Source organism: Arvicanthis niloticus, chromosome 7 (assembly GCF_011762505.2).
Source record: "Arvicanthis niloticus isolate mArvNil1 chromosome 7, mArvNil1.pat.X, whole genome shotgun sequence".
NCBI classification, from domain to species: domain Eukaryota; kingdom Metazoa; phylum Chordata; class Mammalia; order Rodentia; family Muridae; genus Arvicanthis; species Arvicanthis niloticus.
Window position 1 is genome coordinate 55,678,998 of NC_047664.1, and position 24,730 is coordinate 55,703,727.

General features: G+C 41.7%; 1 protein-coding gene across 1 annotated transcript in view; it reads left to right on the plus strand.

Moving 5' to 3' along the window:
• Anapc4 (anaphase promoting complex subunit 4) overlaps window positions 1–15,997 on the plus strand; it is a 31,754-nt gene extending 15,757 nt beyond the window's left edge. The window contains exons 15-28 of the mRNA XM_034508427.2: window positions 47–98; window positions 4,920–4,975; window positions 5,181–5,227; window positions 6,038–6,094; window positions 6,415–6,471; window positions 8,346–8,439; window positions 10,550–10,647; window positions 11,208–11,269; window positions 11,350–11,388; window positions 11,483–11,584; window positions 12,800–12,874; window positions 13,729–13,902; window positions 15,164–15,287; window positions 15,659–15,997. Of these exons, the coding sequence (XP_034364318.1) occupies window positions 47–98; window positions 4,920–4,975; window positions 5,181–5,227; window positions 6,038–6,094; window positions 6,415–6,471; window positions 8,346–8,439; window positions 10,550–10,647; window positions 11,208–11,269; window positions 11,350–11,388; window positions 11,483–11,584; window positions 12,800–12,874; window positions 13,729–13,902; window positions 15,164–15,287; window positions 15,659–15,883 (1,262 nt within the window). The 3' untranslated portion in view covers window positions 15,884–15,997. The remainder of the gene's footprint in view (window positions 1–46; window positions 99–4,919; window positions 4,976–5,180; window positions 5,228–6,037; window positions 6,095–6,414; window positions 6,472–8,345; window positions 8,440–10,549; window positions 10,648–11,207; window positions 11,270–11,349; window positions 11,389–11,482; window positions 11,585–12,799; window positions 12,875–13,728; window positions 13,903–15,163; window positions 15,288–15,658) is intronic.
• Window positions 15,998–24,730: the final 8,733 nt, after the last annotated feature.

Here is a 24,730-nt window from a genome sequence, read left to right on the forward strand (position 1 = left end):
CGTTCACTTACTCAACAAGTGACCCTTTTTGTCTGTTTTTCTTTAGATGCTATTACTGCTGTGGGTTCTTTTATCCTCAAAGCAAATGAACTTCTCCAGTAAGTAATGTGCTAACCAGGAGTGTGATATGAGAATATTTAGTTTTTACTTAAATAAGAATCTGATTCTTTTAAGAAAATTTTTAATGAGACTATGTCAGTAGCACAGAGATCACTGTATTTTCCAGTCTTTACATCTTCATCCTCATCCTAACTCCTGTGTCTCTTTCTGTTTACTTTCTTTATTCTCCTAAAAGCTTATTTTCTTTCTCGTGCCTACCAGTTTTGTTCTTTTTTAGGTTTGTCTTGATTTTCTTGAACAATGTCAGCCTTGTCTTATTGTGTTGTGTTGTGTTGTGTAGTGTAAGGAAGTCCCTGTGTTCCTGAACTTTCAGCCTTTCAAATGCTGCAACTACAGTGCTCCCCATATCCCCCCTCCCCCCCTTAGACTCTTGTTTTCTTGCACTTTCTGTTTCTAGCACACCCTTCCCAGGCTTCTCCTTCTGAAGGATGCTGCACTGTCCTAGCATTCCTCTGCCCCACAGGTTGTCCCTTCACCCTGCACCCTTCTGTGCCTTGTGCTTTGCTTCCCTGTCTAGCTATTTGCGAAGACACGATTTCTCTTGTTTTCCTACCTTAGACCAGGGCTTTCAGGATAGCGTATCCTAAAGTGACTTACTCAGAAAGCAGGTGTGGAAGATCTGGAAACAGAGAGAAACTGTCCAGCTCTTCTACCCTCATATAAAATTGATGGTTTTGGTGGGACTTAGGATCTGAAGAAATGATTTTTCCTAGAACGTTCAAAGCATTGCTCCATTACATTTAGGAGGTTTTTTTAATTGCTGGTAGACAGTTACTTGCTTTCTGATGGCTTTGAAGTGTTATTTTTTAATTTAATTTCTTATAAATATTAGTCTTAATCCTTGACATCTTGAAGTTTCCCAGTAGCAGTTCTAGATGTGGGTCTTTGTATTCGTGACCTGATATTAAAGAGCTATCAAAACTTTAATCTTGCCGGGTGGTGGTGCACGCCTTTAATCCCAGCACTTGGGAGGCAGAGGCAGGCGGATTTCTGAGTTCGAGGCCAGCCTGGTCTACAGAGTGAGTTCCAGGACAGCCAGGGCTACACAGAGAAACCCTGTCTCGGAAAAACAACAACAACAACAACAACAAAAAAACCTTTAATCTTAGAACCTGACAGACACCCTAAAATTGGATGGTGTTGCCAAATGTCTTAATCCTAGAACTTGACAGGTGGAGGCAGGCAGATTTCTAAGTTAAAAGCCAGCCTGATTTACAGATCAAATCTAGGACAGCTAGGGCTACTCAAAGAAAACCTGTCTCAAAAAACCAAAACCAAAGAACAGAAAACCCCAGCTTTAATCCTGTTAACTTATTCTGGTGATTTCTCTTTTCCCTTATTAACTGAAGTTTTCTTCTAGAAATCTATTTAGACAGATAGTGGACTTGATGGATTTTTTTTTCTCAATGTTTCCTAAAGTTTTTCCTTATAATTTTCAACCTTGCAGTTTATTTTTTGAGAAAATTTCTTGGCCTAATTGTTCAATACTGCCACACATTCAAATGCCATTGAATACTTTTGTATGTTTTGGTTTTGTTTTTTTTTTTTTAGATAGGGTCTTATGATATATATTCTGAATTGGCCTTGAACATCCTATATAGCTCCGGCTGGCCTTGAACTCATGATGTTACTGCCTCTGTCTCCCAAGTACTATGATTATAAATGTATCTTTCACTGTGAATTCTTAAGCTGTGTTTTGAAGAACTAGAAACTGAGTATATAACTTTGACCAAAACTGATAAAAGTCTCTGACCTTTTTTTATTATAATGAAGTTTTGATTATAATGTGGTGAGACAGACAGTAAACCAATGGGTAATTGCAGTAAATAACCAGGCAAGGAGTGTGAGGTGTGGGAATGCAAAGATCCCCTTATATACATGGATTCCATATGTACACATCCAACCAACTGCAGGTAAAAATATTTAAGAAAGGACAGTGTATTTTTATCAGATAAGTACAGACTTTTCCCTTGCCATTATTCCCTGAATAATACAGGAGGGCTGCTAGCTATTTACACAGCATTTGTTTACATTATGATAGCCCTTGTAACTTGTCTAGAGATGATCACTTATATGCAAACCCTGCACATCCTTGGGTGTGGGTATCCTGGTGTTTTTATTGCTTTTCTGTTTGTATAATAAAATACCATGACCAAAGCCACTTAAGAAAGAAAGTGTTTAATTGTTCTTATGATTCCAGAGGGCCAGAGTCATGATGGAGAAATGAAGGCAGAAGTAGCTGAGAAGCAGAAAGCATGTTAAGAATGGCAGGAGTCTTTTGAAACCTCAAAGTCTGACCTCAGTGACAAACCCCAACAAGGCCATACCATTTAATTTTTCCCAAACAGTCCCACCAAGTGGGAATCAAGTATTTAAACATGAACTTGTGGGGACCATTCTCATTGAAACACTCAGAGCTTGTGTGGAAGAGGGGTCTTTTTACTAGTCCCCCTCAGGATGAAGGACAAATGCAAAGTCAAGAGAGGCCTCATGGAGAAGATGAAGTTTGGGGTAGGTAGGAAGGAAGGGAGGGAGGGAGTCCTGTTGACATTTGGAACGTCTTTGGCATGGTCAAGGAACTTCAAGAAGCAGTGTAGCTGAAGTGGATTGAATAAGCACAAGAAGTGGATCAAATTGAGAGGAACAAAGGAGGGTGGGCTGTGTATGTAAAACCCTCAGGCAGTGTAGAAGGCAGAGAGCTTTTCTTTGGGTGTAGAAGAGGCCTCTGGGCAATTGGGAGCCACAGCGTAATACTTGTCTTTTTTAAGAATTCTTTGCTGGTTAATGTTGAGAATAGATTATAGTTAGGCAAGGACAGACTCTAGTGGATGTGGCTTTTTTCTTTAATTTATCCATATTTAATTATTTTATTACATTTTTTATATCTTCCATAGTGCTTATTCTTTGTAAACACTTTTTTTGTGTGTGCCTTTTCCTTAGAAGACATTTGAGTGTATTTTCTAAGAATATGGTTACTTTCCTTCATACCAGAGTACAGTTTCCGGGACTTCAGCCTTGATGAAGGACTTTAGTCTACAGTTCACTTGGGGTTTGCATGAATTGAGTGCAGTTGAGGAAGGGGTGTGAGAGTTGTCGTGTCTCTAAGTCGGAGCTGCCTCTCGAGCCTGCTTGTGGTTTCTCTGGGCTGTGACCTTTGTTGCCGAGCCCTACCCTCCCCAGTCCTTAGCGTTCTGAATTTGTTTTCATTTTTTCTATTTGTAAGTGGATAGCCCCCCTAGCCCTCCTACCCACTGCCCCTTTAATGTGGGATTTGAAGATAGAGACTGCAGACACTGATGCTCAGAAGGCAAGTGGGATGAGGAATAGCATTGCTTTTCTTCCGTGAAGTTGTTTTGTGGTTCACCACATTAGCTGAGAGCACATATAAAATACTAAGCTGTCCGTCATTGCCTTTCAATACAAATTGAAGGCAGCTAAACTACTTGTTTTTTTCAAGTAAGTAAATTGCAGCATTGTTACACTGGCTTACAGATGGAGAAACTGAGGCAGTGAGCATTTTGATGTTAGGCTGATTGCTTGGGATGGAAAACTTTTAGAACAGGCAGAGAAACTTCTTGTTTTCATTGTTGCTGCAAAAGTTTTTGTTACATCACTTGGTAACTTGTAAGAAATTTTATAATCTATCAAATGTCTTTATAGAGAAAAGTAAGATACTGGTTTAGTTTAATTTCTGATGTCATAAAATACCCTGACTTTTTAAAAAGCAGATTGAGGGAGAAAACTTATGTCACAGTTGTAACAGAAGTCAAGGCAACAGGAACTTAAAACAGCTAGTTACATCACATCCACATTCAGGAGTAGAGAGAGACGAATGCACAGCTGCTTTCCACTCACTTTCCACTCCCGTGTAGCCTAGGACTCAAACCCATGAACTGGTGCTGCCCATAGTGGGCTCTGTCTTCCCACATTAGTTAACATAATCCAGGCAGTCCCCTCTGCCACAAGCCCACAGGCCTGTTTGAGTCTGGAGAGGCCCCTTACTAGACTCTTGGGAGGGACTAGTCCTATGCTGTGTCTAGTTGATGGTTAGCACTAACCATCACTGATGTTAATTCACTTTGCAGAGCTTGTGTGTACCATGGTTCTGGGTGAGGGGTGGAAAGCCAGGAAGGAAAGGTCCCAGTGTTACTTGCTTAGGATAATTACCTCATAGATGTAAGCTTAAGGAGTTCAGAAGTGGTTTCTTTAAGATACAGATTTACAGTACTAAATTTGGAGGTACATGTATACAATGCCCAGGGAAATTCAGTTTTTGAGAGATTTATTGTCAGAATCAAAAATAAGCTTAGCATGTGTATTAATGTTGGTTGGATGTGGTGACATTATACAATTTTGTGATGAAGATTTCCTTTTGGAGTTATTTTTTTTTTTAACTCACCAATAATATTTTTTAACTGAAATAATGTTGAAAATTATTTTTTTCTGATTTGTTTTTGAATACTGAAGAAAGACTATTATACTGCTTGTAGCAAGACCTTTGACCCAGTTACAATCTCAACTACCAGCCTTTTCTCTCTCTCTCTCTCTCTCTCTCTCTCTCTCTCTCTCTCTCTCTCTCTCTCTCTCTTTCTTTCTTTCTTCCTTTCCTTTTTTTTAAAGAACCAGTTCGCTTTTTAAAAAGTATTTTAGGGATGTGTTTGATTTGTAAAATTGGCTGTTCCAAGTGCTTAAGTGTCATCCAGACAGGAAAAAAATACAATAGTAAGGTGTATTATTTCTCATGACAGTATGACCTGCACATGATAATCTTTTTTCTCATTTTTTTTTAACCTTTTTAGAGTTATAGATAGTAGTATGAAAAACTTCAAGGCATTTTTTCGATGGCTGTATGTAGGTAAGTTGAATGGTAATATAAATCAGATTTAAAGTTTTTACCATTACATTTTTGGGGGCAGAAAAATGTTTTTCCTAATGAAAGAAACTCTTCAAAATGAGAGGTTTAGTTCAGTAAAGCACATTTAACCTTTGAAAAGTCTCTGTAATAAAAATTGTTTCTAGTGACCTTTACAGATAATTTTTTAAAACCCTTTTCTTTCCAGCAATGCTGAGAATGACAGAGGACCACGTGCTTCCTGAGCTGAACAAGGTAGTGATAGGAGCGTGGGCAGCATGTTCCCGCATGTCCACATCAGCACACTCTTAGTCAGTCAGCACCAGCAGATGGAGGCTACTCTCTCACTTTTCCCTACGAGTACTGTAAACAAGTATGTTACATAGCATTTACATTCTGCTAGGTTTTATACAGTGTACACATGCAGGAGGCTGTGCTTAGGTTATGTACCCTGCCATCTTATGTAAGGGACTCTGAAGTACCTGGATTTTGTATATGTGGAGTCTTGGAGGCAGTGTCCCATGGATAACTAATGACATCCGCTGTTGGTCCCCTTTACCAGGTGTTTGTGGTTGAGCTCAGCATTGCTGGTCTTGTGGTACTTTCGTTCAGTTACTAGCTGTCAGGATGTCAGCTATAGACACTAAACAGATCTCATAAGTCTTGGTTTTTTGTTATTTTTTTTTTAAAGAGCTTTTTGTGTTCTATATCTTTTAAATTCTGACACCACAGTATTACAGCTACCTATAATATCTGTGTGTCATAAAGTTCTGTGACTTATGACAAAGCATCCTTTTAGTCTCTACTTAAACTTCCTTAAGTCTTACATGCTTGTTTATTTTCCTAGCACCTAAACCACTAGCATCTAAGTCAAAGCTTGGTAAGCAGTAATTTTTAGTTGTCAGGATTGTGCTAGGTGTCCATGGCCTTGCCTAGGGCGTCTATGGAGTGAGACTAGAGTCTGCAAGCCTTACAAGCCCTCCTGTCTGAACTGTGTTAGAAGGCACAGTCTAGTTGGGAAGCTTTGTTGGTTTGATTTGTTTTCTTTGTCTCATTTGGTTATAGATGACTCAGAAGGATATCACATTTGTTGCTGAATTCCTCACTGAACATTTCAATGAGGTAAGAAATTTGTATTTCTATAGTTCTGAGAATAATTTTGTTAACCCTCAGTAGTGGTAAAAGGTAATTGCATTTAAATAATTTAGTTGAAGAAAGACCTTAGCAATTACTTTAAAAAAAAAAAAAAAAAAAAAAAACAATTGACCTAATGAGTGCCTGTACTTAGAAAACTCCTCTGCTTCCTTTGTGTATGTCTCAGTCTTTAGGAGAGTAGCTGCAACAGCAGCTGTCTTATAAAATACTTATTTTTTGTTTAAATTTACGATTGCTTTCTTTTTATTCTAAGCTAACTTTACAACTAACCTGTATTTATTCTGCAGGCTCCAGACCTTTATAATCGGAAAGGAAAATACTTCAATGTTGAAAGAGTTGGCCAGGTATGGACATTAGGTTAAAGTTTTTGATTTAAGAACTAACTTTTAAACTGAATACTGTTAATTTGAAAGGGAGTTGGGGGTGCATTGGTAGGGCTAGAGAGAGAGGCCATAGAAGGGATTGGTGGGGGAAAAGGGGAAAGGATGAAATGATATTATATTCCAATTAAAAAATTTAAAAACAGTATTAATCTATATTATCCAAAGTTTATGAAAATTTAATATTCAGATATATTACGTGTTTGTCTTTTTAGTAAAATGACCAAAGATATATGTTACTTAAATATTCTAAACAATTATTGAGAACCCCAAACACTTTAAGTCAAGTGTTAACTGTCACGTGTGGATACTATTGTTAGTGTTAAAAAGTAGTTATTCATTCAGTAATTAAAAATAATCCACTTGTCATTACGTTTTAATGGAAAATTTCAGTGGCCTGGCATATGTTAGCAAGTCTCTTTGCTGTCCAGCTAGTAGGCAGTTTAGGTCCTCTTATCCCCTCTGTGTCCAGTCTCTGCTTTCATAATGCTGATTTAGTTAGCACAGTTCAAGGATATGTGGACTCACACATGCTTTTTCTTGGAAGGGACCGCAGTGTGATAGTGGCTTCTCAGAGGTTAGTTTTAGTGTGGACTCTGAGATTCAGTGAACTCTCTATTGCCTGAGCCCTAAATCTGTTCATTTTTCTTTCATGAGGAATAATCTTTTATCCATGTTTGGCTTTGTAAAATCTGGTGGGTTTTTTTTTGTTTGTTTGTTTTTTTGTTATTGTTGTTGTTGTTTGTTTTGGCAAAGATTGGCTCTGTGAGATCATAGATCTATCTCCCAGGTATTAATATCTTATTGCAGGTCTGTCCAGAAGGTACATTGTTAGTCACTAGCCTAGTCAGAGGACTCATTAATTCTGTGAAGCTGTCAGACATAGCAGTGGCAGGTGCAGTTTCTTAACTTTGAATTCTTGCTTTAAAGCTTGTTTCTTTATTGAGAGATCTCACAAAGTTTGAACCTGCCTGCAGTCCTCTTGCTGGTATCATAAGTCTGGGCTATCACACCTAGCTGGAAGTTTAGATGTTGTATTGGCATGAAATACCTTGGGCTCTTGAGTGACAGACAGGGTTACTTTATTTTCCAGAAAGCATCTTCCTAATACCCAAGATGAATAATTACAGTTTTTCTTCCACTCACTTTTTCAACTAAAAATGCAATCCATATCTTTAAAAGTGTCTTGTCTTAGGTAAAACTAAAATACTTGGATAAGTGCTTCTCCTGAGAGTAACTTTCCTATGTGATATGCAGCAAAGTGTCATGTGCCTTCTTCCCATTCTGTCACACAGCATGTTAAAGGTCTGTACTCAGAGGTTGAGATTTAATAAAATATTTTAAAAGCTCTTTAAAGATAAATAAAACTATGACCATATGGTGGCTGGGGCTGCGGTGGGTGCCCTTCTGATCTGGGCAGTTACCTTGATTCACTTTTCCCACCACCAGTGCAAATGCCAAGAGACTGGTGTTTGGATTGTTACAAAACTATAGTTGATCGTTGGATCTTGAGGACTTGCAGGGGTCTGTGGGCACACTCTTGGAGCAGCTGCCCTAGAGTACATTAAATTACACTTAAATTTATAACTATTTAAAATTTTCTCATTAAAATGAAGCACAAACTTATCCTCAGTTTGTGGTCTCTACGGTAACCATTCTGAGCATCCACCTGTTACATTTGTTTGCTTGACATTTAGCAGACTTTTGTCTCCTCGCTTTTTAAACAGTGGACATGCAGAACATTTGGCAGTAAAGCTCAATAACGTTCTAAATAGAAAAAAAGTGATTTGGTGAGCTTCATTCTTTCCTGAATTGCAATGGTCCACTCTTGCTTGTAGTATCTGAAAGATGAAGACGACGACCTTGTGTCACCTCCTAACACAGAAGGAAACCAGTGGTATGACTTCCTCCAAAACAGCACCCACCTGAAAGGTACTTGTGCACTTCCTTGTGGATAACTGGGACCAGATCCTTAGTCACCTGTTGACGGTTGAGCTGGAAACCTGCTGAATGTTGTGTCTCTTATGTCCATTGTTGATTGGAGAGACATGACAAATGGGGTGAGCTACTCTCACGATGTGTGAAAACGCTGTGAGACACAGTGAGACACAGTGAGATGGCTTTCCTTTCATGACATCAGCCAGTCACAATTCCATCCAAGGGTTCTGATGATCACTTCAGTATGACACTGAAGACCTCCAGTGAGTGTCAGACACTGAAGGAGTGAGAGCTCACTCAGTATACCCACCAGACTGCCTAAAAAGGCTGGGCTCAAGGTTGCCTCTGCCTCTGCCTCTGCCTGGCAGGCTACAGGGAGTTTCCACACCTTCCTTTTCATCCACTTAGAAAAACTCAGGTTTCCTAATTTGCTTACTAAAAAAATAGATACAGGAAAGCCAAGCAGGAGATGCATGGAGTTGTTGTGGAGGAGAAGCCAGAGGTTCTAGGACCTCACAGCACTCTGTTCACTAGTCCAGAGTCTCTGCAAGCCCCAACATACAGGTTTCTTTAATAGCGATTTCATTACATAGATGTGATTGATTATGTCATTGGCAATTGGTTATTGAACCCCACCTCCACTTTATTCTCCCCCACCCCCCATGGTTGGCAGATAAAGTTGGAAAGTAAGGCTTCTGATCAAGGTTTCCTATTCTGAGGGCATCCAGGAGCCTTCCTGTTAACTTTGAAAATTCCAAGGGTTGCAGGAAGTGTTCTAGGAGTGGGAAACCAAGATCACATGCCTTTCTCTCATACCGTTCTGTTTGGTGCTTAACAGATGTCTTAGTCAGGGTTTGTATTCCTGCACAAAACATCATGACCAAGAAGCAAGTTGGGAAGGAAAGGGTTTATTCAGCTTACACTTTCACATTGCTGTTCATCACCAAAGGCAGTCAGGACTGGAACTCAAGCAGGTCAGGAAGCAGGAGCTGATGCAGAGGCCATGGAGGGATGTTACTGGCTTGTTTCCCCTGGCTTGCTCAGCTTGCTTTCTTATAGAACCCAAGACTACCATCCCAGGGATGGCACCACCCACCCTTGATCACATATTGAGAAAATGCCTTACAGCTGGATCTCATGGAGGCATTTCCTCAAGGGAGGCTCTTATTCCTGTGATAACTCCTGCTTGTGTCAAGTTAACATACAAAACCAGCCAGTACAACAGATTAATGTTTAAAATGCATTTTAGCTAGCATACCAGGTGTAAGGTGTTGTGTGTAGGGGATACCTGCAGAGCCATGAAGAATGGGCTTCAGAGTCAGACTCTGCACTCATATCTCTAGGAAGTCATTTCAATGCCTAGCTGCTGTCTGAGTTTGCTAAGCCTGTTTTGCTTAATCTGTAAATTGGAGAATTCAATGCTTGCTTCATACAATCATTGTGAGCAGCACTGACAACAGAAACATAATCTCACAGGGTTTGGGATAGAGTTCAGTTAAGAACTGCTTTCCTCTTGCAGAAGACCTCATTCTGACTCCCAGCACCCACACCAGAGATAAACAGCTGCCTGTAACTCCAGCTCTAGGAGACTCTGCTGCAAGCACCGGCACTCATTTGCAGACCCACACATGAGGACATAACTGAAAATAAACACCAAAACAAAAGAAAGAATTTCACAGAAAATGCTAGTTCTATATCACTTCTACTGATAAAGTAGCCTTTTAAAGAAGTAAACAGATATTTGTGTAGAGCAGTTTATTTCTTGTTTCTGTTCTAATGCTATACTCTCAAGGTAACACTGGATGCCCCCTTGTCATCATTTCACAGCAAAGAATAGAGCAGGGTGAGCTGTGCTTCATTATATGCCTGTGGTTCCCTACATGCTCCTGCTTATTAGACCCAGCACAAGTGCACCTGGGCTTGGGTGACCAGTTGTCCTGAGGTGGGTTTAGCCACTGGAGTGGTGGTAATAGGATACAGACACTATGATCATTCTTGATGAGGTACATGAAGGTATCGTAGTTCCAGCAAGAGGTACACAGGGCTGGCTCTCCCAGTGTTTTCTCCTAATTATTGCTTTGCTTCTGTTTTTGTTTGAATCCAGAAAGTCCTTTGCTGTTTCCTTATTACCCTCGAAAATCACTGCATTTTGTGAAAAGGCGGATGGAGAACATTATTGATCAATGTTTGCAAAAGCCAGCAGTAAGTCTGAAAGAAATACATGTCTTCATGTGGGAGTGAGAAAAACTGCACTATCTGGCCCACTTACATAAGTAACCATAATATATAACTGTTTTTTATTATTAAAATGGGCAATTTCTTAAGGTTCATCTTGTTAATTCCTTATATGGATTTTTAGTTTTTTGAAGTTTTAGTTCCAGAGCTGTTGTGTCTTGTTTTCACTGCTGAATGGTAGGTGTGGAGAAGCTAGTGAGAGGTGGGCGTCCTCCCGCGCCTCACTGTCAGCTCCTCTAAAACTCATAGTTCTCTCTCTCTTCCTTCCCATTCTGTCATTAAGGATTCTTACCTCAAAGTTTGATGAGAGGGATGTTTTTAAGACTTTAATAGTGGTACACACATTTTCTGTAGAGTATCTCTTTATGTAAGTGCACTAATTATGTCTTTTTCTCTTTTTGTTTCATGTTGGGGATGGGGTGTGATCAGGGTCAGACCTAGCATTTTGCACTTGTTTCCATAGACATTCTTAGCACTGAACTGCATCCCCACCCCTGATAATTTGTTTTAAATCTTATCTTATATAGGATGTAATTGGAAGATCAATGAATCAAGCAATTTGCATTCCATTATATAAAGATGCTAGGAGGTAATTCTCTTTACCCATTGTGTGCTGTAAGTTTAACAATGATTATAAAATTTTCTCATTTTGTTTTCTTGTTGTTTTAGTATGGACTGTGCACGTAGATTGTTAAAATTCCCATTTCTGTAAGTATTCTTCTTCATCCTGTATGACTAACACAACTGTGTTTTAACCCTAGGCAGCTTCATACTATATCTTACATTAAATTTTGTTCCATAGGTGGAATAATAAAGCTTCGAATCTTCATTATCTTCTTTTTACTATTTTAGAAGATTCGGTTTATAAAATGTGCATCTTAAGGAGACATACTGATATTTCCCAGTAAGTATTACTCTTAAGTTTGAATTGCAGAGATAAGATTTTATTATTTTTAACAGTTAACATGCAACTTTTTTCAGTGCTTTTTATTCTAAAGGATTTGTTAGTCCCACCCCTGTGTGTGTGTGTGTGTGTGTGTGTGTGTGTGTGTGTGTGTGTGTGTGTGAGTGAGTGTGAGTGATTATGTCCATGTATGTGCAGCAGAGGCCAGAAGAGGCATTGGTTCCCCTGAAGCTGAGTTGCAGGCAGTTATAAACTGCCCATTGTGGGTGTTAGGAGCTGAACTCTGCTCCCCTGCAATAGTAACAAATGCTCTTGACTGCTGAGTCATCTCTCTAGCCTGTTCTTGTTTAGTGACATTAACCTCATGACTTTACATTTGTCCCTTAACTGTTCTCCGTTGTAGTTTTCATATCACTAAGGTAGTAATACTGGTTTAGAGGCTTCTATGATTCCTTTTAGACTATAATGATATATAGATATTATATGCTGACTTTTTTTAGGGTCAGAAAAACGTCTGACAATTGAATCAGGATTCTGTCTTAACTCATTCAAAGCTGTGTTCTGGGTACATTATGAAAAGGGTTTTTTTGCCTTAAGCTAATGATATTTTTCAGTAAATGGGAGCCTCTGCCCATAAAAACTTGACTTTGAAATTTTAAAGAAAAATCAAGTAAACAGTTCCATTAGCATCATTGTTGTTGTTGTTTTGTTTTTCAAGACAGGGTTTCTCTGTGTAGAGCTCTGTGCTTCTGCCTCCTCAGTTCTTGGATTAGAGGTGTGTGCCACCACCACAGGCTCCATCACCATCTTAAGTGGTGTTAAGTCTCACTTTAAAGACAGTTTGGCCTCTCTCATATCCTCCTTTAACTACTTCATTCTTTGTTGTTGTTACTTGTTTGTTGGTTAGTTTGTCTTGAGACAGAATTTACTCTGGCTGTCTTAAAACCTACTTTGTAGACTGGGCTGGCCTAGGAATCAGAGATTTACCTGCCTCCTCAGTCCTGGGATTAAAAACGTATACCACCTTCCACCTTGCAAGTATCTAACTACCTTGATAACTATGAGATTTAAAGCCAAGATGATTTATCCTGGAATGCTCAGACTAAATCCCGGCATTCTGTAGCAAGAGTGTTATGTTTTCCAGCTGCCAAGTGCATTGTTTGAACTATCCAGTTTGTTTCATAAAGTCATTTTTATTCCCTTTTTTTCTTTAAGATCTGCAAATAATGGACTAATTGGTATTAAATTTGGGAGCTTCACATATGCCACAACTGACAAAGTCAGAAGAAGGTAAGTCTTGAGCCTGGATTACATGATAGGCACAGGTCCTGGGGTGGCAGTGTCTATGTACTCTAGTTATTGGGTAGGAGAGTGTCAGGCTCAGAGATGATGAGGGCAGAAGTGTTCTCTCACTTCTAGAGGAGTGGGACTTTTCATATTTTACCATAGAGGCTATTTTACTTAGAACTGGTGAAAACTTTACCCTCCACAGGAATTCGTGTGTCTTACATGCTATGCTTTCCTGTAATTCTTTTAAGCCAGGGAAGTGATGTGGTTCAGGAAACAGATGTCCTGTGAGCCTGAAGTCTTTGTTACTTTCTGCCGCTTTGTGACAGCAGCAGAATGAAGTGGTGGTCATCTCTTGGGTTTTCTTAGGGTACAGAGGGGTACTCATAACTAAGCTAGCCACAAGGCTTTGTGGAGGAAGAGCCAGCACTGAGCACTGGCTGGTCTGTTCTCACTGTTTCCTCAGCAGTGGTTTGAGTGATGCTTTGGAGATAGGTCTGTTCTTCACATGTGAAATCTTATTTTCACCTTCAGAATGTAACATGAGGTGTCACTTAGGAGATATTAGTAGACATAGGCTAGCTATTGATGTCTAGAGCTGTGAGCCAACTTCACAGGGTTTTTTTTTTTTTTTTTTCTCATGATTGCCTATCTTTAAGATTTAATTATATTGGAAAAAATTAATATAGAAGGTAATTTACTGATTTTTTTAATAGAAATTAATGAGATAATTTGTCTTGCAGAGAATGTCAATGTCTTAAATTATTTTTTTGGCCTTGAGCCAGCATGAAGTGATCCATGCAGTGTTTCCTTAGTGGTTGTGATCATTTTGATTTAATGGAACATTTCAATTCTAGCACTTACAGTTGTCTAGACGCCCAGTTTTATGATGATGAGACTGTCACAGTCATCCTTAAGGACTCCATGGGACGTGAAGGGAGAGACAGGATTTTGGTTCAGTTGCCACTGTCCTTAGTGTATAACAGTGAAGACTCGGATGAGTATGAGTTCACTGGGACTTACTCGACAAGGTATGTGTCTCAGAGAACAAGAGACTTTGCTGTTAGCCTGCCCCATCCTATCCTTTTCTCTTTCTGACAGCCTTGCCGTAGCTGGCCTTGAACTCATGGTCTTCCTGCCTTGGCCTCCCTCTTGCTAGAACTACAGTGAGTATCACCAGGATAGCTAACAACTGACTGTTTTTATGTGGTTTTTATTTGTTTCATTGAATTTTTTGTTTTGTTTTGAGAAAACGTCTTGCTATGTAGACCAGGCTGGTTTTGAATGCATGAAGACACATCTGCCTCAGTGTGTACTACCATGCTTAGAAACTATATTTTAATATGAATCAAAGATTTTTACTGTTTTAGGTATGTCAGAAAATTTTAAGTTAGTTAGTAGGGATAACTATTGAGGCACCTGAATGAAAATATTCCTACTTTTTATTTTTTGTTTTTTATTTCTATATTGTTGATGTATTAAACACTAGATTTCCCACATGCTAAGAAGGTGCTCTAACACGGTGCTATAGTCCAGCCTTTTTTTTTTTTTTTTAATGTTGAAATAGCATCTCACTGTGTATGTACTTTGGCTAGCTTGGAAGTCCCGAGGTAGACTAGGCTAGCCTTGAACTCATAGGACTCTGCCTGCCTCTGTCTCCTGAGTGCTGTCTTTAAAGGCCTGTGCCACCACACCCAGCCCTCCAGCCCTCTTTTTATTTAAGACAGTCCTACCAGGTTGCCCAGGCTGGTCATGAACTCATTCTGTAGCCTAGTAACTTGTGATCCTCTTGCCTCACAGGTTTCCAAATTGCTGGGATTACAGACCTATGTGCTAGGCTCAGCTTGCAGACTTTACTTTGTTATTTTGGTTTAACAATTAAAGAAAAAGGATTCCCAGGAATGAGGTGGCTTTGTTCCATTTTCAGATGCATTGTTGGCTTCAGTTAGTAATGGAATTCAGTTTAGATCTGTATTTAGTATTCTCCAGATGTAGGGCTTCATTGTTCATTTTGAGAGTATATGCCTGTTCTAAGGGGTGACTTCAGTTGACTCTGACTTTTAGGTAGTTTGATTCTCTCTAATTTTAAAAAGCACTTTCTTTGAGAGGAAGTCAAGCCTTAACTAGCGTGACATTCTTCGTGTTTGGCATGGCAGTGTTTTACAGAACATCTCACCGCAGCTGTCCTGTGGCGGCTGCTAGAGTTCTGTTGAGAGTGACTGTGGGTGGAAGAGCTTTCCCTGATACTCCGGGCAGGAGAGAGCTCCTTCTGACTCTGCTTGTTTTCCTTAGGCTTGACGAGCAGGGCAGCATTATTCCCACACGCACCATGCACTTTGAGAAGCACTGGAGGCTGCTGGAAAGCATGAAGGCACAGTATGTTGCTGGGAATGGCCTTCGAAAAGTGTCCTGTGTGGTAAGTACTGCAGACAATGCAGGATGGGACTGACAGACGTCCAAGGCCTTTGCTTGTGTCACTTTTTGAGTCATAGTTTCTGTTAGTCACAAGCATGGAGTAGCTTTGGCTGTATTAGTCTCTCATTCTGACAAAGCTTTCTAAGTAGGTAAAAGTGACTCTGGAGTTTGCTAATTTGATGAATTGTTTTACGTAGAGGTCATTTTACATAAAGTGAAAGCTGGGTTGAGTGGCATTGTGATAAATAATTAGGAATATAACTCCTGTAAAGCCATCCTTTGATTTAAGCTTCTGATTTTAATTCCTTAATACATGATGTTTTTATTAAGCCACACATGTAAGCAGTATTCCTCTGGCCTTGTTTACATTAGTTAAGTTCAAACCTCCGGCATGTGAGGGTGTTTGAGATGGACATCGATGATGAGTGGGAGCTTGATGAGTCCTCAGATGATGATGAGGAGGCTGGCGGGAAACCTGTGAAGATCAAGGAAGAGGTGTTGTCAGAGTCAGAGACAGAGGCTCAACAAGATGCTGCTGCCCTAGACCCAGACGTCGTCATCAAAGTGGAGAAACTTGACCCTGAGTTGGACTCGTGACCCAGTTTGACAGCATGTGTTAGTTACTGTGGCAAGAAGACATAGTGGGTGGACTAAGACGGTGTGGGTCACATTGAATTGTCTGTGTATCAAAGAAATAAATGGTAAATTTTATTTTTTCATACTCTGTTTCATCGTTGTGGAGGAGTGTGACTGTGCCAGACCCCTTCCTGCTGAGCTTGCTTTTTCATACTGTGCAGAGCCAGTGTTTGACGAAAACACAACTTTGATCTGAAAAAAAAGTCGAGTTATTTCTGTCAAAAGGTATTCTCATTATTCCTATGTGAGGGAGCATTACATTTGAATAGTGAACACCATTCAGCACTTAGGAACCTGAGGCAAGAGGCTGGAAAAAGTTCAAGATGAGCCTAAACTAAGTTTAAATAGCCATTTATCCCTGTATTTGGTGTATTTCATGTATTTTCTTTAAATATTTATTTTAAGTATTTAGTTTTAGACAAGTTTAAATTACTTGTCTTACTATGAGTCTGTCTCTCTCTCTCTCTCTCTCTGTTTCTGTGTCTCTCTGTATGTGTGCTTGTGTGTGTGCGTGCGCGTGCGTGTGTGTGTGTGTGTGTGTGTGTGTGTCCCCTCAGAGGCCAGCTGTGTCAAATCTCCTGGAGCTGGAGTTCTAGGCAGTTGTGAGCATAGGTCCTCTTAGAACCCAGGTCCTCTTAGAAGGGCAGAGAACAGTTTTAACTTCTGAGCCATCTTAGTAGCCCCTACAAAACCCTGCAGGTTTGTTAAGCATTTTAGAGTGAATGCAATGCATAAATTTACCTAACTTGGAAGGCTTAAGAGGGCAAATAATCATTATTTTTCGAATGAATTGTTCTTTCATAAGCAGCTGGTTCCTTATTAGCCAGTAATCTACCCTCATGACTTCAACGTTAAAGGCACATGCACAGTGACATCCTGTGGTTCCAGCAGAGGCATAAGTTGGAGCTAAAATTCCTAGACTTCCCTAGAGCCAGGACCAGTCCACTTCTTTGGGTAGGCCAGTTTACACTATGAAGCTGATTGAAGTTTCAGTCATTCCTAGTTATGGGAAAGTAGTTTGTGGTTAGTACTTTTCCTATGTAACAAATATGACCTGGGTTCCCATTTAAACTGATAACCAAAAATGTATAGTACCACTTACTACTATGTATACTAAGATCAGAACTGGGGCAAACACTTGAACACTGAGCTAAATCTAGAATAATTTAATCATAACTGTCTCTTCTTTAGTAGATAGAGCTACAAGTACTGAGTTTACACTTAGAATTAGTGAATCAAAGTGGAGTTTGAGAGGAAGGGTAGGGGCCTGGCCACACTACTATGCCTGCACTACAGCTCCTGGCTGTGTGGAAGGAATACTAGGTAATTGGTCCCTCTCTAGTGGGGCATTGGGCTTGAGGAGGAAATGAGGGCCTTGTGGCATGTGGGTGGTGGGCACAAGTGTGATACCTGACAAGATTAATTTGGAGGGACGAAGTAAAACAGAATCTCTCTAAATAGCCCTGGCTCTCCTGGAACTCACTATTTAGACCAAGCTGGCCTTAAACTCAGAGATCAACCTGTCTGAGTGCTAAATAATACACCTCCATGCCCAGTTCAGATGAACACCTTTTTATTTTATTACCATTATTATTATTTTGAGACAGGGTTTCTATATGGTCCTGGATGGCCTTGAACTCATAGAGACCACCTGTTTCTGCCTCCAGAGTGCTGGCATTAAAGGTGTGTACTACCATGCCAAGCTAGATGAATTCTTATTTACGGTATTCTATGCTGCTTTTTTCCAGGGTAGGTTATATGAAAGCTTTAGAAATGTAAGTAGCATACCTCCTTCTCGCTTTCTCCTTGCCTCCTTTTATTAACAATATAACTGCTGTAAATCTTTTTTTTCCTTTCCTCTTTTTAAAAAAAGTTTATTTCCATTGGTGTTCTGCCGACATGTATGTCTGGGTAAGAGTGTCAGAACTGGAATTGCAGGCAGTTGTGAGCTGCCATGTGAGTGCTGGGATTTGAACCTGGGTCCTTTGTAAGAATAGTCAATGCTCCTAACCACTGAGCCATCTCTCCAGCCCCAGCAAATCCTTCCTAATTCTCTGGCTTTGTAGTGTTGCAGCCCATACTGCCCGTTCCGGTCCGAGGGTCAGGGTCTAGCGAGAGAGAGAGAGTGGGGATAAAGGGGAAGAGACGGGAAGAATGGAGACAAGACAGAGATTCTGATCAAGTCTCGTTTATTGAAGGGAATTCTGAGCTATTTATAGGCTTTTGCCACGTGCCTTGTAGGCACGTGGATACCACGTGCCTTGCAGGTGTTGATATGACGTAATCCTTACAGGTGTCTATAGCGTGGACAGCACGTGCACCGCCATGCTTTGCAGGCGTGGATAGCACGTGCGCCTTATAAGCATGTATGGTGTAGATAGCACGTGGACAGCACGTGAACTGCATGCCTTACAGGTGTGACTACCACGTGCGCCTTGCAGCTGGGGGCAGTAAACAGCAACACAAAATATGTGGGATATCAGAGTGTGCTTCAGCTGTTGTAGGCTATTGAAAACCATATCTTTCGTCAGGGTATATGGTTCCAGATGGCTGCAAAGTTGATCTAGCCACTTTCTGCTAAAGTCGGCTCCCAACATTGTAGTTTTATTTCCTTCCCATTGTAGTCTTGATTGTTTTTTTCCAAATGGAAAATTTTACACTCATCAAATGCTAAAATATTTCATCTTTTAAAATCAGAATAGTTGAGTCTTAATACAAAGGGACACCATAAAGTATTACCTTGGGTCTATGGTTATATATAAATAGCAGGCTTTATATATGTGAGCTAATCTAGTGGTTTTGTACTTTGGGGGATGTCCAGTTAGTCAACATGCTAAGTACTTACTGTTAAAAGATGTTGTAGCTAAAGTTGGATTTCATGAATTCACTAGGAGATAGTCAGTTTCAGAGACACATTTTGAAGTTGTGACAAGTATCTATAGCCTTGCCATCAACCAGCCTCTTGTTTTGATTGTCTGCAGTGGGTTTTTTTTTTTTTTTTTTTTTTTTAGTTCTTGTAGAGCACCGGAAACTAGTGCATAGGATTATACTTTCGGGGTGGTAGCAAAGAATATATAAAATCAGAAATGACCTCATGAGGAATGTGCAGTTCAGGAGTGGTTTTGTTTGTTTGTTTGGTTTGATTTGGCTTTTTTGTTTTGTTTTGTTTTGTTTTTTTGAGACAGGAGTTCTTTGTGTAGCCTTGGATGTCCTGGAACTAGCTTTGTAGACCAGACTGGATTCAAACTCACAGAGATCCATCTGCCTCTGCCTCCTGAGTGCTGGAATTAAAGGTGTGAGCCACTATCACTTAGCTATGTTTTTGTTTTTGAGATAAGGTCTCACTATGTAGCCAGTCAGACCCAAACTTCACTACGCTCCAGCTTCAGCTTCCCCAGTGTAGAGTACAGCATAGGGGCTGGGAAGATAGCTGAGCAGTTAGGAGCTAACAGTTAAGGCTGTTTTTGCAGAGGATGTAGGTTCAGTTCCCAGCACCCACATTGGGGCTCATGACTGTCTCTAATCCAGTTCCAGGGAATCCGATGCCCTCTTGTGGCCTCTGCAGGCACTAGGTACATAAATGCATACACGTAAAACACTCATACACATGAAGTATCTTTTTAAAGAACATTACAACATGTTTCACTATAGGCAGTCTTGGTTGCTTCCTCACTGCTGTGACAACATACCCAGAAGAAACAGCTGACTAGAGGACAGGTTTGTATTGGCTCACAGTTCATCATGTCATGAACAGGAAAGCAAGGCAACAGACCTACTCTCTCATGTCCATGATGGTGGAAGGTAGAAGCGTGAAGTGGCAGAGTACTGATGCTCAAGGTGAGCCAGGCTACAGGGCCCAGAGGCTCACCTCCTCATGTGTTCAAGGCTTCTACAACCTCCAGAGCATCATTAGCTGGGGTCTAAGTGCTGAAAGACAGACAGGACATGTCACATTCAGACTCCCAACTAGAAATTTGTCAAGTAGCTAACTAGGAAGTGCACTGTTAGCATGGTAGGGAGGCCTTGGGTGTTTATATTGCTCTGTATTTTATATCTTTCTAGACCAAGATTTTCCACAAAGCACACCACTCACAGTAGGGTTTCCCAGTTAGTGACTACAGCTGCAAACTGATGATTTTTTACTCTTATTCCACACACTCAGCATATACGGTTAGGGCCCAGGCCTGCAACCATGGTAAAGTCTGTCTCAAGGTTGAAAACTACTTTGTTTGAAAGCTGTTGTTTAGAAATTAAATTTTGTAGCTGTAAGAACATAAACTGCTCTCTTACAGACTTTGGAAATTATTTCTTGTTCTTAAGAAATGATCTTAACTGGAAGTTAATTACACACGCAAGATGCTCACACATCTATAAATCTGTTTAAATGATGGAGGCATAATTGTACCTCAAGTCCCCTTATGCACTGCTGCGTGTAGAAATGACTCCCTTAGGGCCCCATTTCAGTCCTAACAAGATTGTGTCTCGCTGGGTAGTGGATGGCGGGTCGGCTATGTATGGCCATGCTGGTGATAAGCCATTACAGTTCATAAATGTCACCTATCCTCTGGTGTGTGCAGTCAAACTGAACTTGGTGCCCCAAGACGCAAAGGGCAATGTGTACTTATTGTTGTATGGATGATAAATCTGCCCCATGACAAGACTTGAGATGAAACTAGTGTTTACTAGCTTGTTACGTTTTCAAAGCTAAAATGAGAAGGCAAGCTTATTGTTTGCACGGCCTGCCATCAGATTTACAAGGTTCGCCTATTCTCCATGACTAAAAGCTTTAGGGACAATTTTTCTTCATTTCTGCATTACCGACTCCTGTTAGTGAGTGAACATTATTGTTATGTTAAGTAGTATTTCTTGCCACAGTTTAGATGGTAAAGCTGGGTACTTGGGAGTGAGATGGGATGAATGGGCAGTCACTATAACCACACTCCTCCCTGCAGACATGTCAGGGGAGCTGTAAAACCTGTAACCTCCCTTCTCCTCGTCTCTGCTTGCATTGCCCACTGTGCCAGGAAGAGGTGTGAGGGGGTCTCTTCTCGTGGGGATGGGGTTAGCATTTCCACGTGTCTGTGGGCAGCAAAGGGCTGCAGCCACTGCCCTCTGGCCCTATACAATACAAGATCATTTTCTCCTCTGCAAGAGCTGAAGGCACCATCAGAGCTGGGGAGGGGACCCAAGTGACTGGTTGATAGATTCTGTCAGGCTAGAGAAGTCAAGTGTACTAAATGCTTGTGGAAAGTGGAGAGAGGTAAGATCAAAGTGGGCTTTTCTCTGAGAAAACCAGCACAGTCATGTTGGAGTGTTGGTGCTGTGGAGAAATGTGAGAAAAGAGAATGGAATCATGGGTAGGAAGCTATGGTTAAGGGAGACAGAGAACCAGATGGTGGCCAGAGATGACCATGGTATTGTGGTATTAGGGAGCTTTTTTTTGACTGACAATGATACTAATGCATATTCATCCATCAATAAAAAATACTCTCTAAATGGAGAGTGGCCATTCTAGAGAAAGGGGAATGTGTGAGCGAAAGCCTTGACTGGGGAAGGAAGGGTTAAGACTCGTGGCCAGCTTCAACACAAGCACAGGTCTCTCCTGACAGGAAGGACATGGGGGAGGAGATGCCAGCAGATGGTTCTAGAGGGGCAAGTGCAGTTTTTTTCTGACATAGAAACTATGGTCTCATTGAGAGTTACTGAATAGCACTGTCCTTGACCAAATTCAAAGGCTAAGCTGTGCCTCATACAAAAGATCGTCACTTCTTGTTGATGTTTGGTGTTCCCGCATAGGAGGCAGTGGAGTGTCTAGCCATGCCTCCCAAGAAGTTGTAGGAATGTTTGTCCTAATAGCACAAGGTCTAGAGGAGGGACTAAAGTCTATAGGCTAGGAAGACTGGGTAAGTGGGGCTCCATCTATGCAGCCATGGGGAAGTCAGCAATGCTGGCCAAAAAGTTTCAGTGGCTGCTTTGAGGGCCACCCACATTCTTGTCAGTAACCCCTCACCCATGCTTTATAAATAAGCCCAGGAAACTCAATTCCCTAGAGGGAACTTCGGTGGAATCCAACCTCAGTTTGTCACTGGGACCCTTATAGGAGGACTCTCCCTCCAGGGCAAAAGTTCTCACAGCAAAAGTGGAGAGGACAGATATGAAAGTCACTTTAGAACGATGATATAAATTCACCAAGGGTGTGTGGCAGTTAAGGTCACCCAGAACAATGCAGCAATGATGGGGAAGGGGACAGTGACAATGGATTGGATGCAGAGGTCACTGATGAATGAGATTGGAAAGCCATTTAGTGTGCCCCACTTAATATGAGGCAAGGCTGGGCTCTAAGCCGGAGACCGGAGCAAATCTGGTCACAGACACTGATGGTGATTAAGGCCACAGGATGAAAGCAAAGGGTTATAGAGCCTACACAGCAGGGCATTGCCTTTCAGTCAACTCCAGTCTGGGACTTCTGACACCCAAGAGAATTCCATCCTCTCTGTGATCCTGATCCGTGATAGGGTTGGGGTCAGTTCTGATTTGTTTCCAGACCTGGAAGCAGCAGCTGTCACTGAGGACTCTAGGAAACAGCTGTTGATGGTTACTCTCCTGCCTCCTGAGCAAGCCCTCCGCTCAGAGGTTGGGATTCAAGATGCTAGGCAAACAGGACACAGAATAGAGAACCTCCCTTGTATGAAGGTGTGGGTCAGGACTGCCCTAGCTCTGGGTCAGTGTGGACCAAATGTCCACCTCTGGAAGAAGTGCCAGTCCGGACAACACTAGCCGCTCCGTTGAGTTCTGGTTTCCATGTTCCCAGGAGCTGGTGCAGGCTTCAACTGACTGCCTAGCAGACCCAGGAGTGCCCCAACCCTGGTGAACCTGGGAACCTCTGCATCTTCCAGATTGTATCAAATATCTGGGGCTCTTGGGGCCAATCCAGCTCTCAGGCCCAAGGTTCTGCTAAGGGTCTGCACCTGGACCTGCGTTTGCCTGGTTAAGGTTTTCTGTAGAGTCTGTTAAGGAAGAGCACGCTGCAAAGTGCCTTCAGACCACCATCTCATGGATCTCTGATCTCTGCAGTAAAAGGAATGCTGTTTATAGATCAGAAACACAGTGCAGCTCAGACAGGTTTGGTTTGACTTGGCCCAAACTTCACAGCTAGTAGGAATGGAATGCAAATCACAATGCTAGTCCTGGCTCTGGCTGACAAGTATTGCTGTCAAGGACTGAGCATTTAGTAAGAGCTCTTTCAAGCACATCTATAATAACTCATTCAACCCTTGCCCCCATCCCACAAGGAGAATGCTGTTATTAGCCTCATTCCACAGATGAAGAAACTGAGATGCATGGGCACTGACCGACTAACTTGCCATTGGGTGTTCTGCAGCCCTGGGGCAAGATGCTCAGCCATGCAGTCCAGCTGTAGAGTCTGCTCACCCAGCTAGCCTCGGCAGGCACCAGCTGTTCCCTGGCTCTGGGCTCCTCCTCCTGGTTTGCCCTCCACCCCCTGCTAGCTGCAGGACCCTAGCCACCGTCCTCCCGGAGCACAGCAGTGATGAGCCAGTTGCAACTGAGGCTGATCTTCACGGACTTAATTTGTAATGTTCCACCCTCAGCCCTGCTACGAAGCAGCCTGGGAAGAACTGATTTCGGCTCCCTGTGGACTGGAGATGGAATTTGCAGAGTTTGGAACAGAACTCTGGCTTCTGACCTCAGCTGAATCTAGTTTCTTTCCATGAGACACCACCATGCATGTCCCTGGCATCACCTTTGTCTCCTGTGGCGATCTCTTCTAGTCTGTCAGGTCTCAGAGAGACACAGCTTTCTCTGTCCCCAGACAGGTGACCAGTTCATGAGGCAGACAGAAGGGCGCTGGGCTGTGTGTCCTCTGCAGTCCATTTCCTGATTTGCCAAGATTATTTTGCATTTTGCTGGTGTGCAGACTTCAGTGTCTCAAAGTCCCCAGGGAAGACTGGGGCTTAAAGAGAGGAAATGGAATGCTTCCTAAATGAGCCAGTGAGCAAAGCTGATGGCAGACTCGGTGTTCGTAACAGAAACTTAAACTGCACGACTTGGTGACACACAGATCAGAAAGGCTCACATTTGACCCTCAGATGGAGACTTCAAACTATGGCAGCATAGTATTCAGAAAATAACTGGGTTTTAGTTTGGTTTGCACACGTATGGGAGGTGCATGTGTGTGTATGTGCTTTCAATGTCTGGGTGCTTTCTACCTCATACATGGAGGAAGGGCCTCTCTCTTGAACACAGAGCTCCTTTACTTGGCTAGTCTAGCTAGCCTGCTTATTCTGGGGATCCTATGTCCACTCCCTGAGCCCTGCGATTCCAGACAGGCAGCCATGCCATCCTGGCATTTGTGTAGGTGCTGGGGATCCACTCACTGGCCTTACGTTTTCAAGGCAAGTGTTTTACCTGCTGACCCATCTCCCCAGCCCTAAAAATGTTTACCAGCTATCATCTTCATCCAGTCTACATACAAAGAGACTTGGTGGGGAAAGACTATCTTGGGAGTGGGAAATGATCAGCAGTGGAGTGAGTCTTTCTGGAAAGATTGCACTGAGCAGGGAAGACTCACCTTGCATGGGAGTGCCACTGCCCAGTGGGCTGGCGAGTCCTAGATTAAATAAGGAGAAAGCAAACTGAGCACCAACTTTCATCTCTCTGTCTGAGATGCTTTCTGACTGCAGGTACAATGTGACCAGCTGCCTCGTGCTCCTTCTGCCATGCCTCCCCTGTCGCGATGAACTGTGCCTTCAACCATGAGCCAAAATAAGCCTATTCCCTTCCTCCCTC